At 40.9% G+C, this 25,637-nt stretch overlaps 2 protein-coding genes across 3 annotated transcripts; both read right to left on the bottom strand.

Moving 5' to 3' along the window:
* Positions 1-640: 640 nt before the first annotated feature.
* On the bottom strand, positions 641-8,435 carry slc10a2 (solute carrier family 10 member 2). The gene is made up of 8 exons (XM_071536953.1): positions 8,302-8,435; positions 7,974-8,025; positions 6,542-7,062; positions 5,483-5,601; positions 4,743-4,831; positions 3,995-4,170; positions 2,634-2,791; positions 641-1,529 (listed from the first exon to the last, which is right to left on the bottom strand). The coding sequence occupies exons 3-8, from the start codon at positions 6,934-6,936 to the stop codon at positions 1,336-1,338; spliced, it is 1,131 nt and encodes a 376-aa protein (XP_071393054.1). The 5' UTR covers positions 6,937-7,062; positions 7,974-8,025; positions 8,302-8,435; the 3' UTR covers positions 641-1,335.
* On the bottom strand, positions 8,122-21,521 carry gtpbp8 (GTP binding protein 8). Of its 2 annotated transcripts, none has more exons than XM_071536954.1 (8): positions 21,399-21,521; positions 20,573-20,777; positions 20,297-20,450; positions 18,658-18,756; positions 17,545-17,675; positions 16,881-16,980; positions 14,669-14,787; positions 8,122-8,740 (listed from the first exon to the last, which is right to left on the bottom strand). In XM_071536954.1, the coding sequence occupies exons 2-8, from the start codon at positions 20,740-20,742 to the stop codon at positions 8,653-8,655; spliced, it is 861 nt and encodes a 286-aa protein (XP_071393055.1). In that variant the 5' UTR covers positions 20,743-20,777; positions 21,399-21,521; the 3' UTR covers positions 8,122-8,652. The 2 variants fall into 2 exon arrangements, with proteins under 2 accessions (XP_071393055.1, XP_071393056.1); XM_071536955.1 differs by having other exon boundaries at positions 20,297-20,438.
* Positions 21,522-25,637: the final 4,116 nt, after the last annotated feature.

The raw sequence follows: 25,637 nt of genomic DNA, 5'->3' as shown, positions 1-25,637 counted from the left end.
TTGGACTTTCAACGGCTGTAAGAATAAAGCATGTGATTATTTTATGATGGGGTGACCTTGTACTAGGCCTAAGTGGTCTGTAAATGTTAACATTTTACCACAATATATCCTAGATGGACAAAAAAACAAAAAACAAATCGATGATTGCCAGTTTTTCCAGAAAGACATAAAAGCCGGAGGGCCGAGACAAAATCATTTGAGTAATTCAGATATTCCTGTCCCTGCGTATTATACTCACATACTATCTACATTATCTATCTATCTATCTATCTATCTATCTATCTATCTATCTATCTATCTATCTATGGCATGGCTGTTCTATAACACTGTATGTATAATAGTTGAAGGCCTATCTTTTGTCATTTCTAAGATCAAGTAAATACAACATAAAGGCATGGTTTAAAAATGTTAATACGTTTATTGAGTTGGCTACTGGTACTCACATTCATATCAAAATATCAATCATTACAACAAAAGCTACAATAGTGTAAGTTATTCAAACAGAAATACAAAGTTTCAGCAGGAATATTTCTAAAACATGCAGATGAATAGGAAAGTAAAGTACAATGTTACATCCATGAAAAGTCAAGAAAATGTCTTACATCATTCTACGTTTCATTATTGATCAGTTAGATCTAGTTCATTCTCTGCAAAGTTCTTTGAGTCACGCTTGTGATAAAGGGTTATATAAATAAATAAAGTTGAAGCTCAAGAAAACGTGAACCTTTAATGAACTGAAAGTAAATTAATAGGCAGGCAATGACTTTGACATATTCTAGTCTTGTGGAAGCATATATAAATTAATATGAAAAATGGCTATAAATTAACTAAAATATACAAAAGCTGTATGTCACGTGTGTCCAATACAACAGACTAATAAATCAGTTAAGGTATGAGTATGGATCATAAATATGCAGGATTATTTCCTGGTTTTTGACTTCCATAAGCATGAGCTTATCTGTTGCAAAGCAGAGAATCAGTTGCGTTCAGAAACACTGAGCATTTCACAAAATCTCAGCTTCTCCTGCCACAAACTGCGGGCCTCCTCCTCTGCATCTTTTATGTCTGTTCATTTACGAGCGTATGAGGTTTGAAACAAAATACCGAAAGAGCACAGAACTCACACAACATGAGATAGGTTCCTAGTTCCCATTTTTGTTTTACACAAGGAGCGACGTCACTGAAACTTCTCCCAGTAGTAGTAGGACCTGTAGTGCACACCTCGGGACTGCAGGGGGGGCGCTGTGTGTTTGAGTTTTGACTTGGGTTGACAGTGGTTTCGCTGTGTTTTCCCCGCTGCTGACGGTGCAGTCTGTGCTTTGCGGGCCAGGTGACTCACAGCTGGGTGTTCTTGTTCTTCCCCTTCTCCTTCTCTTCGGTGTTGCCGTTCTCGTCGCGCTCGAAGCCGACGTTGTCCAGGGCGCAGAACCTCTCTTTAGGCGGCTCGGCGTCACCGGCCTCCACCGACGGATACTCGCTGTCCGCCTCAGACAAACCCCGACCACACCACTTTTTATACAGCTGGTACCCTGTAGGGGAGGAAGCATGGCGTCATTAACTGTCATGAGTCAACTCCGCATGACTCTTTTTAAAGTCACGCTGAAATTATTATTATTTTTTTTTTTGTTAGTTGCCAGTATTTTTGGATTGAAACTGCCAATATATATGTAAAGCCAATATTTTGTACCGATATTCAAAATCTTTAAATATTTCTCGCCAATACTATTAAAATGGAAGGATACTCTTTCTCCAACTTTTAGCCACTGGATTAAAGATCTTTTGTATCATCTAACATTAGAAAAAAATGTGTTACTCTATAAGGGAATGTTCCCTTCGATTTTATGACATATGGCAACCTGTACTGAACTGCATAGAGAAGATAGATGCTTCTCAGATTTCAACCATTAATAACCCATGAATCAACCACTTCCTCCCTTAGAAATACTTTTAATTTTCACTTTATTTGATCTGTTTATATATATTATTTTTTTAATAAATGTGTATATGTATATGTGTATATATGTGTATGTATACGTATATATGTATATATATATATATATATATTTTTTTTTTATTATTTATATGTATTTTTTTAATTTTATTTTATTATTCTATTTATTTTCGCCTGAGTTCCAATTTATATATGTCTTGATATATTCTCTCAGTGTACATCTAGTATATATTATAAATTGTATTACTAGTCTGGTTTTGCTTAACTACTATTGACTAAAGATGAAACAATGGTGCAATAGGGGTGGGGCTCTGTTGGAGAATGACTGGGTGGGGGGCAGGGTGAATATATTGTAAAATTGTATTGCCATTTATATACCATTTGTAAAATAAAAAGACTTTGAACAAAAAAATATTTCTCGACAAAAAAACAAACAAAAAAAATAGAAATATTTAGCGTTTCCCCGAGATTTTTATTCTTTTCAGGGTGGGAAAGCCTCTGAAACAGCATTTAGACCATCATGGGACACTAAAACTCTCCACTGAAACTCCTATTGATGAAATCTTTTAGCAGCTGGGTGAGGCGCGTTTCATTCACTGTGACCTGATGCCTTCAGGCTACTTGGCGAGGAAAAACTGTGGAAATTCCCATTCCCTGGCCGCCTCGCTGTTAAAACTCTCACCTCCCACGGATATGAGGCACATCACGAGCTGGAAGATGCTGTAGATGAGGGGGAACGAGAACATGATGTCCAGCTCAGCGGGGGAGAAGGACAGCTGGACGATGGTGCTGCACAGCTGGCCGTTCTGGAAGCCCGTCTCCAGCGCGATGGTGCGACACCTGAACGCAACAGTCCAAGAGAAACAAGTGCTTAATGAAGTTTGACAACTTTGTAGCTTTATTAGTACATGTGCTTAGAGTTCCAGCTGTTCTTCAACTGACTACATCGATGCCATGCCTTTTTTTTGGCAGCATTAAACAAATTAAAACGCGGCAATGACAGATAATTATGATTGTATTTATTTTCTATTGCAGTGTACCATGCATATCATGCCAATAGCAATAGACCTGGTGTAAGTGTAGATGTTTTTAAAAAAGGAAAATGGTGAGTCTTCGATCTTGTTATCATATCACTGGTAGGTATCTCTCTTGTCAGACAGAAACAAACATAACTTGATGTAAGGCTGTAATCCCATCTGTGCTTAAACTGGAAAACTAGCTGTCCTATGCACACAGGTATTCTTGGTACTTCAGAAGAACGCCAATATACCAAGACTGATGAGAATACCAGTATAGCAACAATACCACCTCCTTTCATTCTGAGAAACTAGATGCTACGTTTGAGGCTTGAAGCTTGACACACACTTCTGACACTTTTACCTGCAAACGCTGTACTGACAAGAAGTTAAATGAACCACTAAATCTGAAGCTTAGTCATCTGTTTCTGAAGTGACTATCTCATTAGAAGTTTAAGCCTGACTACAAGTGATTGTATTCCACTAGATGGAGCCAGATAGTCTGACAGCATCAAGAAGTCTCTACTCGACACATTTACTTTACTTGTTTGTGTAAATTCATTTCAGTCATCCAGGTAGTAAGATGTCCAAAATAAAAACATATATAAACATAATCCACTGGACTCAAAATGAAGAGTTGAAGATGTTTCACCACTCAAGCGACACTGATGAACTGATGAAGCCTCTCGGATGAGTGGTGAAACGTCTTCAACTCATCATTTTAAGTCCAGTGGATTTTGTTTTTAGATATTTTTTGGGACATTTCCTTTACTTGTGCTGAGATTTCAGAAATCAATGATTTACTCAACCCACCCACTATAAGCATCCCAACACAGGTACAATAAGCAAATACACTACCAGTCAAGTTTGGACACACCTGATTGAATGTCATTATCTTAAAGCCTTTAGGCTAATGCTTAAATGATTGAAATTTCTTTTAGATAAATATAAATAGTCTAAAACTGTCTACACTGGTAGTGTACACATACCGCAGCTAACATTAGCACTTATAATACTGTCATCCTACCTGTACCAAGGTTGACCCACGAAGCGGGCCAGGAGTAAGCCCAGGCTGAAGCCGATGAAGGGGTAGATGGTTCCGATGATCCAGAGGGCGGGAGCGATGTTCCAGGACGACTGGTACAGAACCCCCCCCACCACCGCTATGACGATGATGAGAAGAAAGCCTACGATGGAGCCCACCTGCCCGCAAGGAAGGACATTATGAACATACACCACCAGTCAAAAGTTTGGACACACCACATTTGTCTTTACTTTTACTACTTTCCACATTTTAAATAATAGTAAAGACATCAGAACTATGAAATGGCACAAATGGAATTATGTAGTGACCAAAAAAGTGTTAAACAAATCAAAACTATCTTATATTTTAGTTTATTTAAAGTAGCCGCCCTTTGCCTTGATGGAAAGGCAAAAGCTTTGGAAAGAAATTCATACATAGGATCAACTTCACTATTTATATTTATCTAAGAAACACATTTCAAGCATTTAAGCAGAAGCCTTTAGATTAAAATGGCTTTAAGAGAATGAAAAACACAGTACATCCAATCAGGTGTGTCCAAACTTCTGACTGGTAGTGTACACATAAACACATTGTGAAACCCAGTCCAGGCTTTTTCATTGGATAAAGCCATGTAAAACTTGAACGTTAAAACCAGAGTCTATTACATGAGACTTCTTTGTGAAAGGTGTGTGTGTGTGTGTGTGTGTGTAAAACTGCTACATGAATGCAAGAGTGTGCAGAGTATTCCTACCCTGAGGATCTTTTTGGCCACCAGGGGCCACTTGTGTTTGACGCACATTCCCAGAGCAACTGGAACGAGGATGGCCACCAGAGTGATACCTAAGGGTCCAGAGAAACAGGTCATTTAATGTTAGGCATTAAAGCAATCTGTAAAAGTCATTGTCATTGTTGGTATTGCAATGCGAATGCACAACTAAGTGCAAAGTGCATTTCTACAACATCCAGTTGATGATATACCTGCACAACGTGATGCATTCATACTGTCTGGATCTTTCTTTCTGGTCAACATGCACACTGAGTTGAGCTTGCGGTCTCTATTTTACCCATTTATCTATTTTATATGATAATAAAAACCTTGTAAGTATAGTACTTCTGAAAAAAGAACTACAAAGTGCTTATACAATACAATAAAACAATAAGAGTGAAAGCCCCTATAAAAGAATATAACTATAAAAATGTCAGACATGAATTGAAAGCCGGTTTAGCGAACAAGCAAATATAATGAATATAAAACACTGTGCATTATATAAATGCCTGTAAAAGTGTTAGTTAAGAAGTGAGGATTAAGAGGATGGCACTGTTTATTACCCGAACACATTTTAATGCAGTGCTTGAAACACTATTCACAGTGTTTTAGCTTCTTCCAGATGTTGTCAGTTCTACAGGCCAACAATAATAAAGGATTTTTGGATTTTTTGGGTGTGTGTCCACTTTCTGCAGTCAGTTCTATCTAGTCAGGGCTATACTGACCGATACTGTCGTAGGGGATCTGGATGGTGTCAGAGGAGGTCCAGACGGAGGTGTAGATGAGCAGGCAGAGAGGCATCATCCCCAGGGCCAGGATGGAGGAGCAGGTTGTCATACTGATACTGAGGAGGGGAGATGATAGGCGATAATAATTAAAAACTGCCATTGCTGCTTTGTGTCTAAAGCTGCATATGCCCTCCCTTCTGTTATGTGGCATGAATATATTTTAGGAGCATATTATGCTGGTAAATTGGCAGCATTGTACAACATCAAAAACTCATGAGAGACATGTGCATACCAACAATGATTGGGTGCAGGAAGATGAAAGTGGAGAAAAAAATGTAACATCATTGTTAAATGTCGTGTAAAAAAAAATATTTAGTGACATTAAATAGGTGTCTGTCTGGGTGAATCAAAAACACCATGAACTCTAAGAAATAAGGAACTATATGTATGTAACTATATGTATGTTTTGTCCCTACAAGTGTATCTGTATCTGTGCAGACCAAATCACAACTGATTCAATGTAGGACCATTTTTCTGAAAGATTATATAGAGTATATTCAATATGTCCAGATGATAGCTATGATATATTTGTCTGCTGTCAAACTGTATTCTAATTATCAAATGTCTAAATAAGTTATTTTTTTCCACAGAAAATTGGAGAATATATTAGTGAAAACACTGATATCTGCGTCTATCAGTGAAAGCTCGGATATCACAATGGTTCATGTCTACATACTGTATGCTTTTATAGATATAGTAAGTGAAATGTAACATTAGGCTAAAAAAAATTACTAAATCAGCCTGCTCACCCGTCATCCCAGCAACCAACTGTACAAAAAGCCTGAAAATTCACAGTCTTAGGGGTATGATGATGAATTTCCAGGATTTTTTTCAAACTTTCTCATGACTTTTTGTTTCTCCATTTTTAAAAACCTGGAAATTGCCAAAATTCCATTCTCCCATCCCAATTTCATACTTTCCAGACCTGTGTAGGAACCCTGCACCGACCGTCACAGCTAATCAGCAAGCAAGACAGCCACCCAGTCAGCTTCCTACCTGAGGTCCATGTCTCCATCCAGCCAGTAGCAGATGATGTTGGAGCTGGAGCCTCCGGGACAGCAGCCCATGATGATGATGACGATGGCCTGAATGGGCAGAACTTGGAAGACCAGCGCCAGGGCGAAGGCTGTGAAAGGCATGATGCCGAACTGGCAGAGGAAGCCGATGATGATGCCCCAGGGCCTCCTGATGTGGCCTAACAGCTTTTTGGCATCCACGGTGCAGCCCATGGCGAACATGACCATACCGAGCATGAGGGTGAGCACGGTGCTCAACACCAGGCTCAGTGTAGCGTTGAAATCATCGGGGACGAAGAGGCAGTTTGCGCCGGAGCAGACTGTGGCACTGGAGAGGCAGGCAGCAGGCACAGTTGTCGCCGTTAATGTGGACATTGTGGAGAAAGTAATGGGAAAACGAGGAAGAGAATGAACTACTCCCAGTTTGGGAGAAGATTGGGAAGATCCTTAGGGTGGTAAATCTTAGATTCCAAGTGACTTCTCCAGCTTCTCCTCCTCCTCCTGTAACCAACAGGACAAGAGCCACAGTGAGAACAACTGTCTCTCCCACTGCTCTTTATGTCTACCCTGCTATAGCCAAATAGAATTGGGAGGGAAAACTTCAGGTAAAAAAATAAATCAAAAATTAACCAATACTTAATGTTTTTTATGAGGTCATTGTCCAAAAGCAACTGCATATAAAGAAGAATGTCATTTCAACTTTGAGTATAATAAATGTGATTGCGCCATGTCCATCTTTTATTGCCCTTTGGGCCTTAAAACTTTATTGGAGTCCTCCAGGCTCAGCTATGCAGCATCATCATCCTAGTAGTGCCTCTAAGTAGGGAAGATGCCTACTGCTCCTCAGGAGAGGGCACACCCTGGGTGCACAAGGTCATCTGTGGACGTCACCATACATGCCACCAGTGGGAACAGTCACATTGAAGAGGAAAAGGATTATAAAATGTCTTCATTTGGGGCCATTATAAAGTGCTACACCTGAAATACTTTAAGATACCAAAGTTAGCCAAAAGCGATCAGTTAGTTAAAAAAGTTAAAAATGACTACAGAAATTTTGCTTGCACACATCCACTGCTTAGAAAAGAAAATGCTGAGAACAAAAATGGTTGTAGGTCTAAAAATGCAACATTAAAGTGTAGTTCTACAAAAATGCCTTTTTTAATCTCCTCCATTTGTAACACCTGCAGGATCAGAGGTCAGCCACACAAATCTATGTGTGGCATTTTTGTAGAACTACACTTTAATGTTGCATATTTAGACCTACAACCATTTTTGTTCTCAGCATCTATGGTATATTCTCTTATGTAACAATTCTCAATAAATCAAAAGGATGTAATACACTGCAGGCTCCATAATAAATCCCTACTGCCCAACAACAAAAGAAAAGTTACAAAACTCTCCGTGATTCTTACCCTTAATTCCTTCCCAGTGCGGCCATTACCTTTCTGTGGATCTGCCTCCTTTCTGGAAGGATAAATGTTTAACATTTAAGTTGTAGTATAACCAACTGTCACCAACAACAGAGTGTGTTTTACATTTTATTAGAAAATAAAACCCTTTATGCGCAGCAATAACGCTTTGTTTACAGTCTGCAGAATGAATAATATTTGGGAAACTGAATACAAATGATTTGATCAATTTGACATTTATTAAGCAAAGGGACACACAGACAGCAAGCTTTCATTTTCTCCTAGTTTCCTTCCCATATTACACATAAGAAACCTTGACCTAACTACTCACCAAGTGTCAGTGTTTTTTTTGTAGATATATTTTAAGACTTGTCCTTTATGGGAGGGTTGGAGGTCGTGCACCAGATTCAGTTCAAAGTCAAAATGTTGCAAGGACATGGCATGAACCTTATCCCACTGAACCATCTATCCAGGTGGCCCAGGCCCTGTGCTTCTTCATGGCCCAAAAGATCATCACACACATACAGTATAGAAAAAGATATCCCAAAACTCCATCCTCACATGGATGCGGATGTCCATAAAGAGTTGTCAAGTCTTTAGAGCTGTCCTTTTGAGTTTTTTCTGAAAAGAGTCCTATCTCAAAAAGTGATGCATGACTACCTCCACCAAGTCCAGGTCCCAGTCAGTGAGAAGTGTCTGACAACTGGATGTTTCCTGTTACGTGGGCAATGAAGCATCTCAGAAGGTAGATCCCCAAAAATTGGAGGGAGCTGTTGCAGAGAAAGGAGACAATAGACACTGGAGTGACAATAGAGAAAATGCATTTCTTTCATATGTTTCTATAATCATCAAATTCACTAAATCATGTCTTGGCAGAGAGTGTTTGTTGTTATTCTTAAAAAGGCATGCGTACTGTTGATGCACACTGGGAAAACTGTTATTGAAGTTAAAGGTGCTATGTGTAGCTTCCCTAAATATCAATACACCATTGTCAAATTAATTGGTACCTTGGTATAATTATCGAAAATGGTTGAGATGATTGGTAGCCTCTACTGTATGTCACACACAGGTTTTGCTAGTGCTTCTCGACATTAAGACCACATTTCCCATCAACTTACCTTCCTGTCACAAAGAGGATGTTGCTAATTTCCCCGCCTCCCCCTCCCTGGCGTCGCTCCATATGCATTTGCTTTAAAGAGGTTTTCTCTTTCCCTTGACTGAAGAGATTTTTTCCCCATCGGTAATGTCACGGTGAGAAACTTTTTTAAGCTTTAGCCCTGTTTGCACTGGAAGAACAGTGCCCACTTCCTGCTTTGTGCCGTAAAGCAAAGCAATACTTTGTGTGGTAAAGAAATACAGAAGATTTCCGGGTGAAATCCTGGCACGCAATGGAAAATGCAGTGTAGAGGCTGACAATCTTCTCAGGGGTGGTCTCATTTGTTTACAATAATTATACTAATGTCTCGAAATGAATTGTGTAATGATTTATTGATGTTAAAATGCTACACGCGGCACCTTTAAAGCCTACATAAGTCACATCACATAAGGCTCATAAATTGTAAAGGGGAGTGTGCAGCGTTGTATTCATTCTGAAGGAGCCCCCCGGTGTCAGGTCTGTGAATCTGTGCTGTGTGTGGAAGGGGAGAGGTGAAACGGCTGTGGTAGCTCTTCTTATCTTTTATCTGTCCCATCAGCCTTTATCTTTATCTTTATCTATCCCTCTGACTTGTCCTTCATTCAGGCCACAGTAAATTCTAAGTATCTTTTTGTTCCTGGTATGTGAGTGAGTGCAAGAGGGTGTGTGTGTGTGTGTCCATTATCTTATCTGATCTGATTGCAGATAACCATCTGATCTGACTGGCTAACTTCACACCCTGTTCTTCCTCCACTGTCAGATCAGGAAATAAAGAGAATGGGACTTTCAGTAATAGCAGCACCATAACCCATCCGTGAAACTTGACAATGGGGATATTTTATAGAGGTAATAACTGCGTTGGAAAAAAAAAACATTAAATAACCTCCAATTTGTTGTGTAATCTTTCCACTATCTGAGTTAAAGAACACTGACTTTTTGGAAATTGTCCCGTTGGTCAATTTATCTTTTATGTGATGAGAGAATAGGCATAAAAAAAAATCAAACAACAACTCTGGATTACTAAACTGACTACCAGCACTTAAAGTAATAGTTCACCCAAAAATGAAAATTCTGTCATCATCTACTCACCCTCATGCCAAATGAAACACAGGTGAAATTTGTTAGTCCATATAACACACAGGGAGGCTGCAGCACAACTTGGTAGCAGCCTTCTCCAAAACAACTGAAGTCAATGGGGACCTGTTCTTTAGAGTTCCAAAACAAAAACAGCCAAACAATCACACTATGAATAGAAAGACCTATAAACCATTATTTGTTGCAAATCAATCAGCTGTAGTTAAGATTTGCACTAAATGATGGTGTAAATATACTGTAGGTCGTTTTGGAACTCTGAAGAACTGGTCCCCACTGACTTCAGTTGTTTTGGAGAAGGCTGCTATGGAGTTGTGCTGGCAACCTCCCTGTGTGTTATATGGACAAACTTCACCTGTGTTTCAACTGGCATGAGGGGGAGGAGATGATGACAGAATTTTCATTTTTGGGTGAACTATTCCTTTAACATACTGCATGCTAACGCATTAGCATGGGCACAGGACAGAGATTTCTACCAGACGCAAGAGATGAGTTTGGTGGTACTCCTGTTGTAACATGTAAAATGTAAGTTGACTAACGAGACAATTTCCCCAAAAGTCAGTGTCCTCTTTTAAGACACAACACTATAAAGTTAAAATTCCCAGGATCAGAACTGTTTTTGATGAAAAGGCATTTGATTATTTTGCACCCTGGTCCTGGAACAATCTCCAGTCAAAGCTCAAGCTTGACCATTGTATTCCCCTAAATCAGTTCAAACTAATTATCCACAGTCTTATGCAAGATGTGTGCTCCTGTTTCTGATCTAAATTGTGATCTTTGTACATATTTTACTGTTTTTGTATTTTCTACTGTATTGTATGTTTTAATTGTGTAACCCCCTGCTGCCATTTCTGGGCCAGGTCTGCACTGGAAAAGAGGCAAAAAGGCAAAATAAATATAAACCTATGTAAGATTAAGTGTATCAATACTGCCATCATCATACCTCATTTCCTATGAGGTATGAGACCTTCATCAAGAATATAGGAGGGCTTTCATTCAAAAACGCCCCTTTATCCATTTTGAGGGAAAAAAAAAACAACTTAAAATTCATCATTCAATATAAAGAAATATAAAAATATAGATGATTCCATCCTCAAAAATGTTGCTATTTTCTAGGCAATGTTCTTGAAATATATATTATAAACAGTCAATGACTTAATTGCATTTTGTGTCAAAATGAATTTTACTTTCATGCAAGCAATCACTTCATCAGAGTAGGCATCACTTTTTTTACGAAGAGGATTAGGGCCATGCGAAAAATGTATTTGAGCTCCGAGATTAATCTCAGGCTGGTGTTTTTTTAATGCATTGCTTACTGTCAATAAATGTAGCAATGATTTTATTTTGCTAACAAGTCTCGTCCATGTAGCCGATGCCCAATAAAGCCATGTCCCACCAGCCATAGAACTCCATTGTATTAAAAAAAACTACTAAAAACACGTCAAAGAGCCATGCCGTTGCTCTGACAGCATATTTCATCATTGCGATGCACCGGGCCAGCTGACTTTTTACGGCTGTAAACACATTGTCGATCTCAGGAAAGTAGTTCCGTAGCACCAAAAATAGTCCCCGTCATAATGAAGAATTTGTTCCCATTTTAATTTGATTTGGTAACTACAGGCTGAATTTTCATGGTAACAGTTAGTAATTTTTAAAATTGAAACTATGTCTTTGTGAGCTGTAGTTAAAGGTTTTTAGCTTACAATTGCAGCCAATGACTTTCGGGTTGAAGGCTAAAAAGGGTACCTGGGCAGTCGGAAAGTAACAGGAGTAGAGCAAACGCATTGTTGATTTTGTTATTTTCATAGGATTTGTTGACGATAAGAAATGTATTTAAAAACACCAGCCGTATCCTTTAATCTCAGAATTGTGACTTTAAACTCAGAACTCAAATATTTTTGTGGCCCTAGTCCTCTTCTGTACGTTTTCCTAAAGGGTGATTATCTCAGCTTGTGGAGTGAAACTCTTGATATGTTGAAGGAAGTAAAGTGCCAGTAGTAGCCTGCACATTAAAGTTAACAGGTTGTTCACAAGGTTCCAGCGGCATCACAGACCAGAGATCAGAGACGACCTTGGTCCTGACATGTGACTCAGTGACAGGGCGTGTAGTTCAGCTTGTCCTACAATCCTGTGACTCATCTATTCTTGTCTCAGTTAGGCACGCAGCGTTATGTTGACATGTGCGTCAACATATATATATTTTGTACAACAAAGACTTTACAGAGACCTCATAACATAAACTTCAAGTAACAATGATTACTGAAAAAATTCCAATGTATGCAGTAAAATGCTCTTTGGATACAAGGCTTGATCATCACACAAAGGGAAAAAGGAGAATTGTGCACTCCAAAAGACCAAGACACTCTTACTTGTATATTAAAAATGCCTTTATTATCTAGGCATGTCCAACAAGGAGGATAAAATTATAAAAGTAAGGATGTCTAACCCATGCGTAGCGGCTTACCTTGTCTTCATCATCATCATCATAAATAAGAGTGCCTTTGTCTTTTGGAGTGCACAATTCTGCTTTACTTCCCTTGTTTAACAGTGATTACCAGTTTAAAATTATGTTATAATTCCATTAAAGGGTCATTAAATCTATGACCTCTTTCGATCTCTATTGGCAACCAGTAGGAACTGCAACGACATCGATTGAACTTGTCTACTCCTACACAAGTCCCTGGTCCAGCCCTCCCTCCACCCGTTGACCCCTACGGTGCTATAATGGACATAAACAATAAAGTCACAATTTTACAACCGAGATGAGTAAGCTAGCTAATTAGACCAGAGATCCAGCAGAAACATGTAGTGAAGTAAGAAGTTATAATTCACAACGCAAAATACTGTAATAATAACCTTGTCTAAGCCTTGTCATTTGCTTTTTTGGCCTGAGAACGAGGCTTTTTAGCCTTTGTAGATGTAATGTGTTGCTCCACTGGTCGCTCGCTCGTAGCAAAGTCCTCCATCATTGAGCAGTCAAAAATGCCAGTCGGTGGTGGGCAGAGTTTTTGTTCCAAAACAGCATATGGGCTGGAAATTAAGTTTTGAAAGCCAGAAATCTCAGCGCCTGGCGAAGTAATCATGCTATGGGGCAGTAAAACCTTCACTTTATGCACCTTTAACAAAACTGAGACAATACAAATATTTCTTAGGACACTGGTACCGCAACAGCGGGGCGGCGAATGTCTGTCACTCACTGACTGACTGACTGAGTGATCAAGTTACACCATTGGTCGGCCGTGGCACGTGGCACATCATAGGATCACAGAGCCAGAAAGTTAAGTTTCGTTTTCTCCGCCATCTTGTTTCTCCGCCGAGATCGGGAGCCCGTTTCTCCCACACAGTAAGCAGGCTGACCAATATCATGCATATATATATATATAAGTAGAATATATACAATTATATCATATCGCCATTTATTTCGATGAATAAGCGCAAGCTCAGTCCACCTGACAGCCCTCTGTTCTGTCGGCGGAGAGAGAGACACAAACAAGCATGGAGGTTTCATCACGCTGAGGGCTTGCTGCCGACCTTCCCGAAGTTTCCCGGGGCCACGGTTCCGGCCGGTGCCGATAGCTGGGCGCCGATTTGTTCCCGGTGATCCTGCCGAGATTTCGGCACCGATGGGTACCAGAGCGACTGCCGCTTGGATCGGGAGGATCAATGCGGGCCGTGGGCGCGGTGGAGAGGACAGCGGCGGAGAGAGGAGACGGGACGCGCTGGAACGGAGATCAGTGTGGATGTATGGACTATTATTCTGTATTAGCAGTCTACAACGGAGTTAGTTACACCATTGGTCGGCCGTGGCACGTGGCACACTCATACACGGTCCAGCCATATACTAGGCTTTGACCTAGTCTTGTTTTACATTTACATTTTGGCGTTAAATGCATATTCTTCACTTCTCACTATCCCCCTGCCTCCCCTTGCCCCCCACAATAACTAGACTAACGTGCCAACAGCTTTTGTGTGTTTTGTGGGCGCTAAAATGAAATAAAACCTATGGATTACATGACTGAAATGTACCTACCCCTAATAAATATTTTATTCCAAATGATAAGACTTAAACAACTTAAACAACAACAATTGTTTTGACTTGCTTGAAGCACCAGATGGGGGGATTTTAACGCATCAAGACAATTATGTCTGGTAACAGTCACTGAGAAGCATATTAAATTGACTTTCAAATGCTTTTTTGTGATTATCTCAACTTTCTTGCACTCACTGTATATGGCAAACCTCGCACATCTGGCACCTATGTAGGCTAAAGAGTATCTGCAAATATTTGACTCAAGTCTGGCTGGTTGTTCATGTAGCAGCTGAGATATTTATGACTGTGAGTGAAAGGGTCGGTAAGAGAAAGAGGTGAGAGACATAAAGACAAGAAAGAAAGAAAAGGAGAGGGGAGGAAAGAATAAGAGGAGCAGACATAAGAAAGAAAGTCGAGTGAAACGGAGAAGATGTGTCTCACCTGACCAGAAGCGGCTGGGGGAAGCAGCTAGTGGTTTGTGTTTTGACCACTTCCTGGAGATTCAACAGATTCGTCAACAGCGTGCCTTGCCTGCACTTGTCAATCTTTGTCACCACCATCTGCACAACAACGGTAATGTCATTCACACATGCTACAATTTCACTTTCTTGTACAATACATACAATACATAGATTCAGGCTGAAACAACAAAAAATGCCAGAAATATTTTAGTCAACAGTCAGCATAACAAACATTAATTCATCTATCACATACAATTAGAATAGTCTCTTTCTCAGTAAATTGCATTGTGATTCCATTATTGCTGTATTAGATTATTTAACTAATCCACAAACTGATTCATTGACCCCTTTCTGGTCGAGTCACAGCAAGCAACAATTGTTATTAATACAATCACATTTCTTTGATCATGTGAAGCTGAAAGTTTGCATCAGTTTGAGCATCGTTGCATCATTATGGATATGCAGGAAAAATAAAAACAGCAGACATATTCTGACATCTGCAGGCCAGTTAAGTATACTGCAGGCAAACCTCAGGGTTCCCACACAGTTTCAATTTAAAAATTCCGTACTTCTTTCCAGGCCTGGAATTCCTTGATTTGATTTTAAGATTTCGGTGTTCAGGATGCTTTACACAGATAGGCGTCCTGCCCCTACTAAATGAGATTTTTCTTCACAGGGCAGTTATTTGAGATACTGAATATTTGAGATGATGAATGTTGAATGCACTATGTTTTTCATTCTCTTAAAGCCATTTTGATCTAAAGGCTTCTGCTTAAATGCTTGAAATTTGTTTCTTAGACAAATATAAATATTGAAGTTGATCCTATATATGAATTTCTTTCCAAAGCCTTTGCCTTTCCATCAAGGCAAAGGGCGGCTACTTAAAAGAATCTAAAATATAAGATAGATTTCATTTAACACTTTTTTGTGTTATTTCATAGTTTTGATGTCTTTACTATTATTCTAAAATGTGGAAAATAGTAAAAATAAAGAAAAAAGTAGTGTGTCCAAACTTTTGACTGGTAGTGTATATTGGGACAGTACAGCAATATTTGTCCAAACTTTCCAAACAAAACCTGGAAATTGCCTAAATCTTTTTCCATACATTTCCAGACCTTAATGTCTAGGAACCCCGAATGAATGCTGAAAATGAATGCAGCCAATTGAATGGTCTCCTAAAGGCGAAATCTGTCAATCCTTCACTGAGCATCTATTCACATTTGTCCAGCAAAAAACATTTTACAATTTCCAGTCTGGAATATTAGAGGCGTTTTCAGCTGGCATGCTTTCTTTGCCTTTCAGCACTTAAAGTTAATCTTTGTTAAAAGCTCTATTGTCACAGTCTTAGCGATGGTCAAAGTGTTTAATAACCTAAGAGCATGAATAATTGACTGCGGAGGGCCTTCAGAGTCGGCGGGTGCTTCATTATAATGTCACAGCTGTGGCGTTTTAGAGGGGACTGCAGTTTTTAAATAGCTGAGTGGGAGCGTTCAGCATTAATTTGGTGTGGACATAATGATGAGGATTTGTAAGGAGATGGGGGGAAAATGAAAAATACTCAAGAGTACAGCTGAAAGAAAATAGACTTAGATGTTATAATTCATGAAAAGACCGAGAGGAAGGGGCGTGTTGGCTCGCAAGTCACAAATAGCTGGAAGAAAATACACTTTAAATCAAACAGTGATGCACGCAATAATAATAAGTGACAATACTCAAATGATACTTACTTACATACTAAATATATACTATACATAGGAGGGGGAGAGTTGGAAGTCTGCCTGCCTTTACTGTTTTTATTCATTATTTCAACAATGGGAAAGAAGCAACAGAGCAAGAGTAGGAGAGAGAAAGCTTGGTGGGATTTGACCCCAGACCAGCAGGCGCACATAAATGAAAATTCACTTTAATTCTTCAATATACAGGCTTTTCCCACTCAGTATAAATAAAGCGTAGAACCTCAACACTATGCTCCAAAAGCACTCTTCTTAATTAAAAGACAACGTTTCAACCCATGAAGGTTATAAAAGTGATTTTGGAGCATAATGTGCAGCTTCTACACTTTTTCCCTTCATTTTTCTCTTCAGCACAGAACTTAAGCAGATGTTAAAATTAGTTCTATGTTCTTTTCCCACTCAGTAGCCATGGTGTTATTATCCATGAGAACAGTAGTAGGGGAGGAAGGAGTCTCCTACCACATAGGGACGTCTGATCTCCTCACACATCTCCAGGGCGATCAGGTCAGCCGTCTGCAGACCAATGCTGCCGTCCACCAATAGGAATGTCCGCACCAGGCTGAAACAACCAACGAAGAAGAAACATCAGGCAAATGGTATATTACAACAGACCAGGGCAAAATGTGACCGATTTGAGTTTTCAAGCACTTCCGTAGCCTTAAAATTGGGAACGCGACAACTTATCAACAAAAAGGAATGCTCTTCATGTTTGCAAAAAAAAGTCTAGCTGCATATCTGTAAAGTTTCTAAAAACATAGGACCTATTTTGAAAGGAGTTAGGGCCTTTAAAATTTTTACACAAACATGATCTGTAATTATAGCGCCCCTCTCAGGCCAACTGAGGTAAAATAATGGATTAATTTTTCTCCTACAGGCCCACTGATTATCGTTTTTCATGGCTCAACCTGTTGCAAAAACACACAAAAAAACCCTCATACACACAACCTGAGATAATGAACACATATCTTTGCAGATGCCTAGTAATAATACTAATACTACTGCTGCTACTATGAATACTACTACTGGCACCTGCAAGGATCAAGCATATGATAAATAGACATTTATCATATAAAGCATCACTGAGTGTTAGTGTCTCGCTCTAGAACCACAGTGAACGTCTCACTTCTTCCTCATGTCCAGGTAGGGCTCCACCATGTCCACAAAGTCTCTGGGTGCTTTGTGTCCGTAGCCTGGCATGTCCACGATGGTGAACGCCTTGCCCACTCTGAAGAAGTTCATCTTCTTCGTGTGACCCTGAGGTGGAAACAGGAAGAGTGAGTGCCACAAAATCCAAGGAGATGTGGAGGGAAAAAACAGAGCTGACAGCTGAAAAAGACAAATCATATGAGCCTGAACAAATTCGAAACACCTAAAATTGGGACGATTTTGTCTTTTTAATCAAAATCATTGACATTAGCCAGTCAGTGCCGACTGCCTCTATGAACATATAATATATTCATAATAATCATATGGATATGATGCAGCGTGTTTGATTGTTTTGATTGATTAACTGATTAACGCTACACTGAAACACTGAATACTTGTTGTCATTTTTGGGGGAGTTTTTTGGCATGAACATGGTCAAATTTAAAGATACTGAATATTGACACAAAATATCAGCTGTAAGCAGCATCAATCCACAAACACTGGTATCAGTACCAGCCTTCCAAATCCCATGTCGGTGGAACCATGCCTAAAATAAAAGATGGCTTGTAGATAGGTGCTCTGATGAAGGCTTTATGCCGAAACGTGTTAGCCTGATGTAGCCAAATAAAAAAACACTGGTAAACTGAGACCACTGTTTTTGGATTACTGGAGTGCCGCTATCCCATGTTCCCCATTGGTTTTCTTCATGTTTTAGTGACAGCAGAGCATCCAGCCAAAAGGGCCAAAAGAGGAAGTGCACCTGCTCTACATTTCAAATGGCTTGTAGATTATCAGCAAACCTGTTCTACGCCTGACTGAAGGTGAAGAGTTTCATTCCCACATGAGATATCCAGCAACTGACAAAACTGACACCCACTCTCACTTCGGAACATTACTGGACAAATTAGGTGTCTTATCAGTTTCATTTCATTTCATATCAGAATTTTAGGATGCAGTCACTCACTGGTATATTTGAAATATTGAGCAGTGAACATCAGCTAGTATTTTTTTTTTTTTTAAATTGCAAAATGGACAAACAGCACTTTGGAATAAAACCCTTGAGATTGACACATGGGTTACGACTACTCACTGGCGTTTTGGAGACTCGGACTTCTACCTCAGGAGTCAGGGAGAACAGAGCTTTGATGAGAGACGACTTGCCCACATTGCTTCTGCCAATGAAACACACCTGGGAACACACACACACACACACACACACACACACACACACACACACACACACACCAAGACAGGGATATTATCCATAGAGACTCAAGCTGTAAATTCCTATATTCTGCAGTATTGTAAAGTACTGCGATTGACGTTTTTTGTGTTTGTGAGTGAATGTCTTGACGGCAACCGACTGATGTATATACTTAGTTTTCTCGAGAAAAATGTCCTCAGCGTCCATGAAGGTTTCATTCATTCAAAGGACATTTTAACAATGGGAGATCGTCACTCTGCTGCAGTAATCATTTTCAACTGAAGGCTATGACGGACGCCGTCCTGTAGCAGCGGCGTTATGATTGCCTGCTACAGTTTTGCTGCTGCTGTACCGGCGACCGCCAAGTCCCAAGGGACACGGGCTGGGCTCATCCATCTCCCAGACACAAGACAGACGGATGGGCGCTCTGGCTGCCAGTAAGCTACGAATACATCATCCCTCTGACAGAGCGGAGAGGGTGAGCAGTCACTAACGCGGCATGCCAAAGAGAGAGACCCCCGTCGTCCTATCAACACAACGCTCCATTCCGAGCCCGCCGGCGAACGCTATTGTCTCTAAGGTTATAAATCTGTTCATTTATTACAGTGTCAACTCGCACTTAATTATGTATGAGGCTGCGGGAGGGAATAGAGACATTATTCTGAATTTTTCACAGACTGAGCCTCTGCGTTACAGGTCCAGGAGGGGCGATAACTGCACAACTTCTATCGGTTTATATGTTCAACTCACTCACTCATACACACACTTTCTCTTTCTTCTCCAACACTGACACATACAAACATTAGCTCAGTCAATCTCTGCACTAGACGACTTTAATGCCAATTCTAAGCCTGACTGGACCGTCCTGATGACTCCAGACCTGAACCGCCTTAAAGGAATAGTTCACCCAAAAATGAAAATTCTGTCATCATCTCCTCACCCTCATGCCAAATGAAACACAGGTGAAATTTGTTAGTCCATATAACACACAGGGAAGTTGCCAGCACAACTTGGTAGCGGCCTTCTCCAAAACAACTGAAGTCAATGGGGACCTGTTCTTTAGAGTTCCAAAACAAAAACAGCCAAACAATCACACTGTGAATAGAAAGACCTATACACCATTATTTGTTGCAAATCAATCAGCTGTAGTTCAGATTTGCACTAAATGATGGTGTAAATATACTGTAGGTCTTTTTGGAACTCTGAAGAACTGGTCCCCACTGACTTCAGTTGTTTTGGAGAAGGCTGCTATGGAGCTGTGCTGCAGCCTCCCTGTGTGTTATATGGACAAACTTCACCTGTGTTTCAACTGGCATGAGGGTGAGGAGATGATGACAGAATTTTCATTTTTGGGTGAACTATTCCTTTAACACCTTTCCAACAGGACGGCAAGCAGACCAGTTGTTTAGCCTGAACTGCCCTCGTCGGCTATGATATGAACAGTTTTGTAGTCTTAACACACCTTCACACACCTTCACACACCGTTGTGTTACAGTGTAAATCTCCCCCATTCTCTTGCACTGACCTCTGGCTGTTTCAGTGCGGGCACGTGGTCCATCCTCTCTGCGGAGGTGTAGTAATCAATCTTGTGAGACGGCGAAGGGCAGAAGAGCTTCTCTGCTTTGACCATGTTCTCCAGACTGGGATGAAACAGCTGGAACTGCATTCTGTCCACAGACCTGCAAATTGGGTCCATTTAATTCAAAACTCAAATTCATGTCGTTTCATAGCAATACAAAAACATGGAACCTAAAGGGTCTAAAATCGTAAAAATGAGTCAAATACAACACGATCACTAGACCTGTCCAGGTATCTCTCCAGCTCACTGAAGGGGTAAAGTAGGCCTTGCAGTTTCTTCGGAGGAAGCAGCGAGGCTTTCTGGAGCGAGGCCAGTTTGTAGGCGCCGCGCCGGGACACAGCGCAGACCCGAGTCCCGGGCTGCAGCCCCAGTCTCAGCCTCAGAGGAAACATCTTTCTCCCCCTGCAGACTTCAGACCTGCCTGCGCCTGATAAAAGAAGGAAAGGTCAGAGAGTGTAATTGCTTACCAGCAGCATGCAAAATGAACTGGCTAGCTGCCTCATTCTGCAGCTTTTCACTGGAGTCGTTTCCAAGTTTCTTTCTTTTTAAGCTGAACTGAATGTAACTGCTAAGTAAGATAACAAATCCTCTAAAAACCTCCAAAAACCTCTAAACCTTACAAATGCCCACTCTATAATTAAAAACAAATCGAATTCTTTTTTTTTTATATCTAAAAAAAATCCATAATGACTTGGCTTTTGAAAATACAAGCTATTTCAGCAAAAAAAGTAGCGTGTAAATTATCAACTGCTAATTACCTGGGTCAAATTAACTGACAAGAAGACATGAAAGACAGTAAGAACAGCTAGATTAATATTTTTAAAGTTTCACATCGACTTCCAGCTTACTCTTACACAGAAATCTCCTCATTTTATAAACGAATAATGAGCTAACGTTGTTATCGCTGATATTGTGGCTGGACAGTTAGCAGTTAGGGTCCTTGGGTAAGGTGAAGCTGGCAAGCTAACAAAACACTGCCATACAATTAATATTAACGATTAAAATCCACGACATACATCTCGAAATCCGTGTTAATTTTATGACTTACATAAGTGCCAACAATTTCATTTCTTGTTCATGAATGAATGAAGTATCGTTTGGTTAGAAATGACCGTTATTCACTGCCATTTGACAAGTTTTCTTCCAGTACCCTCCATGATGCCAGGTGCAGCGCTCAAAAGAGTCCCGCTGAAACAACTACACTCTGCTATGGATCCGCTGCACATGTTTAATGGTTTCATCACAGACTACGGCAACGATTATTATTTCTCTAGAACTCAGTGTTTGTTTGTTTTTTTCTATAGAATATAACCTGTAATAGCTGAAAATATTGTTGATAATTTACATTACTTGAAAAAAGATTATTTGACCAGATAGTAGCCTCTATAAAATTAATTAGATAGCCTAATTATTTGACTTACTGTATAATAAAATGGCAAATCAAAACACAAAAGAGACACACTTTTAGGATAAATGCAACTCTAGAAGCCAATAATATAATAGGGGTCCATTTATTTCAGTCTAGATCTGAAACTACCTATTGCCCTGGCTGAGGATCTTACAGGCTCATTGGCGGTTAAAAGGCAGTGTTACATGCAGCAGCCAGACCTGGCCAAGCCTTTACATTTGTTCAGTTAAATCTTAAAGTCACAATGAAATGAAAAATGACTTTTTCACCGAGTTAGCTACTTCTCCATATTGTAATATTCGGCTATCCTATATTTAAACAATAAAAAATTAACTGTAATTATTTTCTTGTATTATTATATCAAAATCCAAATATTTTTACTTCCTGGAAAGCAACATATACTCCTCCCATTATATAATGGGAGGAGTAACTGTTGAAGTGACATGAGTGGCAGCATGGGACGGCAGTACAGTATTTTTGGTATTCAACCCCAAAAACTATGGTTGCATCCTGGTGGACGAATTGTGTTCCTTTTATGGAATCCGAACTTTGTGACAGTTAGATTATACTCAAAATATTTTTGAGCTTCTTAACACTTTTGAACATTCCCTAGCAGGCTATGTCCTGCCACAACATCCTGTTTCATCTGAAAAAATGTCATTACGGGAGCAAGACATGCTTGTGACTTTAAACTCCACCCAAAGACAAAACTCAACATAAAATCCGTGTAGGCGGGCTAAAACAAGGGTGATGCAATTACATCTCTATCCTTGTGCTAGTATAATATTGCACGGGTCACTGGGGCATAATTTACGAGCGCTAATCCTTTATTTTTTTGGATTCGACTACATTCTTCACGTTGATGCATGGCCGCCCAAAGATACAGAAACATTCTTGCGATCCTAGCTGCTCTTGGGTGGAAACTTCCCCCTATTCGCTAGGCAAGGTGCAGTCATCGCTGCCACATACATCCTCCGTCACCCCCTCGGTGGGGATTACGGAGGATTATTATACTGACGTTTATGTATAGCGAGCCAAACACACGTCTTCATAAATTCGGTTATAGGAGGTGGCAGTGATAAGAGAGACTCCAGGCTGCTCTCCCCCTCTGCATTCTTTTACATCGAGTCTCCCAGGAGGAAATGGAAGTTTCATTAATGGCCGTGTTCATGTAGTGGCGGTCAAGTTTCACAGGCTTATGAACACAAATTGGTTAGCCTCCTGCTCATATAGTCTCCCCAAAGTGCAGTTTCCACATTCCTCCATATGGGAGGAAGAGATCACTTATCTGTCGGGCTGTGATTCCGTTTCCAGGCACACAAGACACACAGTTTCTATTTGAAAATGTAGAATGTTTTGCACACTTCGGGGATCTAATTTGAAGTTCCGGCCTTCAGAATGAATCATCGTGATCCACTCCCATAATTTGGTGGCTCGTCTCTGTCCACATGGCGGCAGTGCAGGCTGCTGAACGCCTCTCTCTCTCTCTCTCTCTCTCTCTCTCTCTCTCTCTCTCCCCACTCAGGCTGTCATGCTCAAAATCCCCCTTCACCACCTTGTGCAGATCCTCCCTCTGTGCTCCTTTTTTTGGTTTTACGACCTGATGAAATTCATAATATGTTCGCCGGGCAAATTAATTCAGAGATACCCCATTACTGCTCTCATATTCTCCCCCATCCATTTGGTAGTGCAGTCTGTTATTCTCACATGCCAGGCGGTAATGTGTGTCACTTTTTCATTCATCACCCATTTAAGGGAATGTGAGGATTACATATGTATCCGGTGCGTCATTAAAAGACTGTTGCCTGTATTCAGCGGATAATTCCATGTGTAATTAATTTATCCCTCCCTCTCTCTCCTTTATTACATGTGTATCTAGTGTATTATTAAATGAGCACTGCACATGTGTTCGGCAGTTAATTCAATATGTAATCGATTAGCCTCAACTGAAGTAAGAGTAAAAGCAGGCTCCTTGAATTACTTGGCAAATGAAATAGTGTAAGCTGCATTACTTCACCATTTCATTATTTCACAGGATGATGAGACGAGCGCTCTCTGAATCACATTCCAGCAGGAATTACCAGCAGGGACAGCTGATGGGGCGCTTTATAGACGGGCGTTATTAGCCGCAGAATGACCGGCGGCCATTTATATGGCTTTTAACACAATAGAGCATCGGGCGAATTCATTAAACCTCACCAAAACCACACATTCCCAGGGTTTTAAAGAGGCACTTACTGGGGAAACAAGACAGTGAGGAATATATGGCGGCGGGAGGGATGGATGGAGGGACGATGGCAGGAGGAGAGAGGAGGGGAGGAGAGGAGGGAGGGAGGGAGGGAGGGAGGCCGCGGCCACTCTCATGCCTCTGTCACCCCATCCTTCACTGTGAGCCAGAGGATCAAATGCCAGACCAATCAATCGTCCGCCAAGCAGACATCTATAGCACGGGCCATGATGGCATTTAACTCCCCAGGGTGCGTATCAATAAAATAAAAAAGAAATCATAAAAAATGGATTGTCCCCAAACAACCTGCCCACCCACACCATCGAGCCGGCCTCGCCTCCATCGTCTCCATCTCTCTTTTCGCTTTCTCTCTCTCTCTCTCGCTACCTAATCTGGCCTTTGTCCTTTCTGATGCTTATATATCCGTCTCTCCCTCTCTCTGTCTGTCGCGATTCTTTCATTGTGTTTGATTGATGAGCTACAGACAGGCCCGGCGCTGTTTTCGAGCCGCTCAGAAGGCCTGTGGTCGTCTTTGACAATGCGGCTCGGGGGGGGAAAAGTCCAGCTGCAATGGCGACCAACCACCCACACACACACCCATACTCTTTGAAAACTGATGACGCTTTAATCTGACACTGAATCATCATGGAGTTTGACCCCCGGTGGCCTTGCCAGACCCATTACCACATTCATTTGCATGTTAACCACCGAGGCAAAGCCCATCCCCCCTATAGCTCCCGCCGGGATGTGACAGGGGCACAATGGGACGCGCGCCGCCAGCATACCAAAGCTCGCCCCGCTCCCCCGCTATTGTTTGGCCAGGAGGATGAAGTACGGAGCAGTTTATCAAGTCAAGAGGTCAAGCCATCAATACGCCTCTTACAAATGTGGACGGCTGTCACATACACCCGCCATGAAGGGAGAAGACAGCTAGAGATTAACGTGGGTTGTATTCTTTATCTCGTTCTTTCTTTGCGTCTCCCCATCTGGCTGGAAGCTGTCTCAGGCCTAACACCTGTAGCAAAAACCCCTTAAACCAGAGGTTCTCAACCTTTTTCATATCAAGGACCCCTAATTTAGTCCACATTAGGGTCACGGACCCCCATTTGATGAGATTTTATCTCTGGGACCCAAATCTGAGAATATTTTTATTGTCAGATATGATTTTGTCCAGAATTCCATGACTATCTGTATTGTAGGTAGAGAGATGACAGAGAAACTATGATCCAAATAGTCAGTCTTCTATATTCTCTAATTGTTCTTGTAAATGAAATAATGAAGTTTAACAATTCATCAATTTGCTGGGGACCCCCTGGAATGCCCTCAAGGACCCCTGGTGGTCCCCGGACCCCACGTTGAGAACCACTGCCTTAATCTACCGGTGTCAGCGCACCCAGAGACGTCGCAGGACTTGAGATCTCCGCCGCTCGAAGCATATGCTGCATCACTGAATCGTGCCAGAACCCCCCCCCAGTGTTTCCCCTCCCCGTCTCCCCTCTCATGGCTCCCTCTGTCTCGGTTAAGCAAACAGACAAATCAGAGGAAAGGCTGCCCTCTCTCCTTCGGAAAAAAAACAAAAAAAAAAAACAAGGTGCAGCACAAGCCCTGTTCCAAGTGGGGTGAATTACCCGGCTACATCCTGCAAATCAATA

This window comes from Centroberyx affinis, unplaced genomic scaffold (assembly GCF_046629955.1).
Source record: "Centroberyx affinis isolate AG114_WGS23_722 - 3 ecotype Tasmania unplaced genomic scaffold, CSIRO-AGI_Caff_v1 ptg002963l_1, whole genome shotgun sequence".
Taxonomy (NCBI): Eukaryota; Metazoa; Chordata; class Actinopteri; order Beryciformes; family Berycidae; genus Centroberyx; species Centroberyx affinis.
Note: the sequence above shows the minus strand (reverse complement) of the source record. Positions and strands in the feature narration are given on the sequence as shown.

Coding starts and splice junctions, on each gene's coding strand:
- slc10a2 (XM_071536953.1), bottom strand. CDS start 6,936: ATGTCCACATTAACGGCGACAACTGTGCCTGCTGCCTGCCTCTCCAGT. Junction 5,602..6,541: donor GATGGAGACATGGACCTCAG/GTAGGAAGCTGA, acceptor TCCCCTCCTCAG/TATCAGTATGACAACCTGCT. Junction 2,792..3,994: donor GTGGGTCAACCTTGGTACAG/GTAGGATGACAG, acceptor TGTTGCGTTCAG/GTGTCGCACCATCGCGCTGG.
- gtpbp8 (XM_071536954.1), bottom strand. CDS start 20,742: ATGTTTCCTCTGAGGCTGAGACTGGGGCTGCAGCCCGGGACTCGGGTC. Junction 20,451..20,572: donor CTGGAGAGATACCTGGACAG/GTCTAGTGATCG, acceptor CCCAATTTGCAG/GTCTGTGGACAGAATGCAGT. Junction 14,788..16,880: donor AGATCAGACGTCCCTATGTG/GTAGGAGACTCC, acceptor GTTGTTGTGCAG/ATGGTGGTGACAAAGATTGA.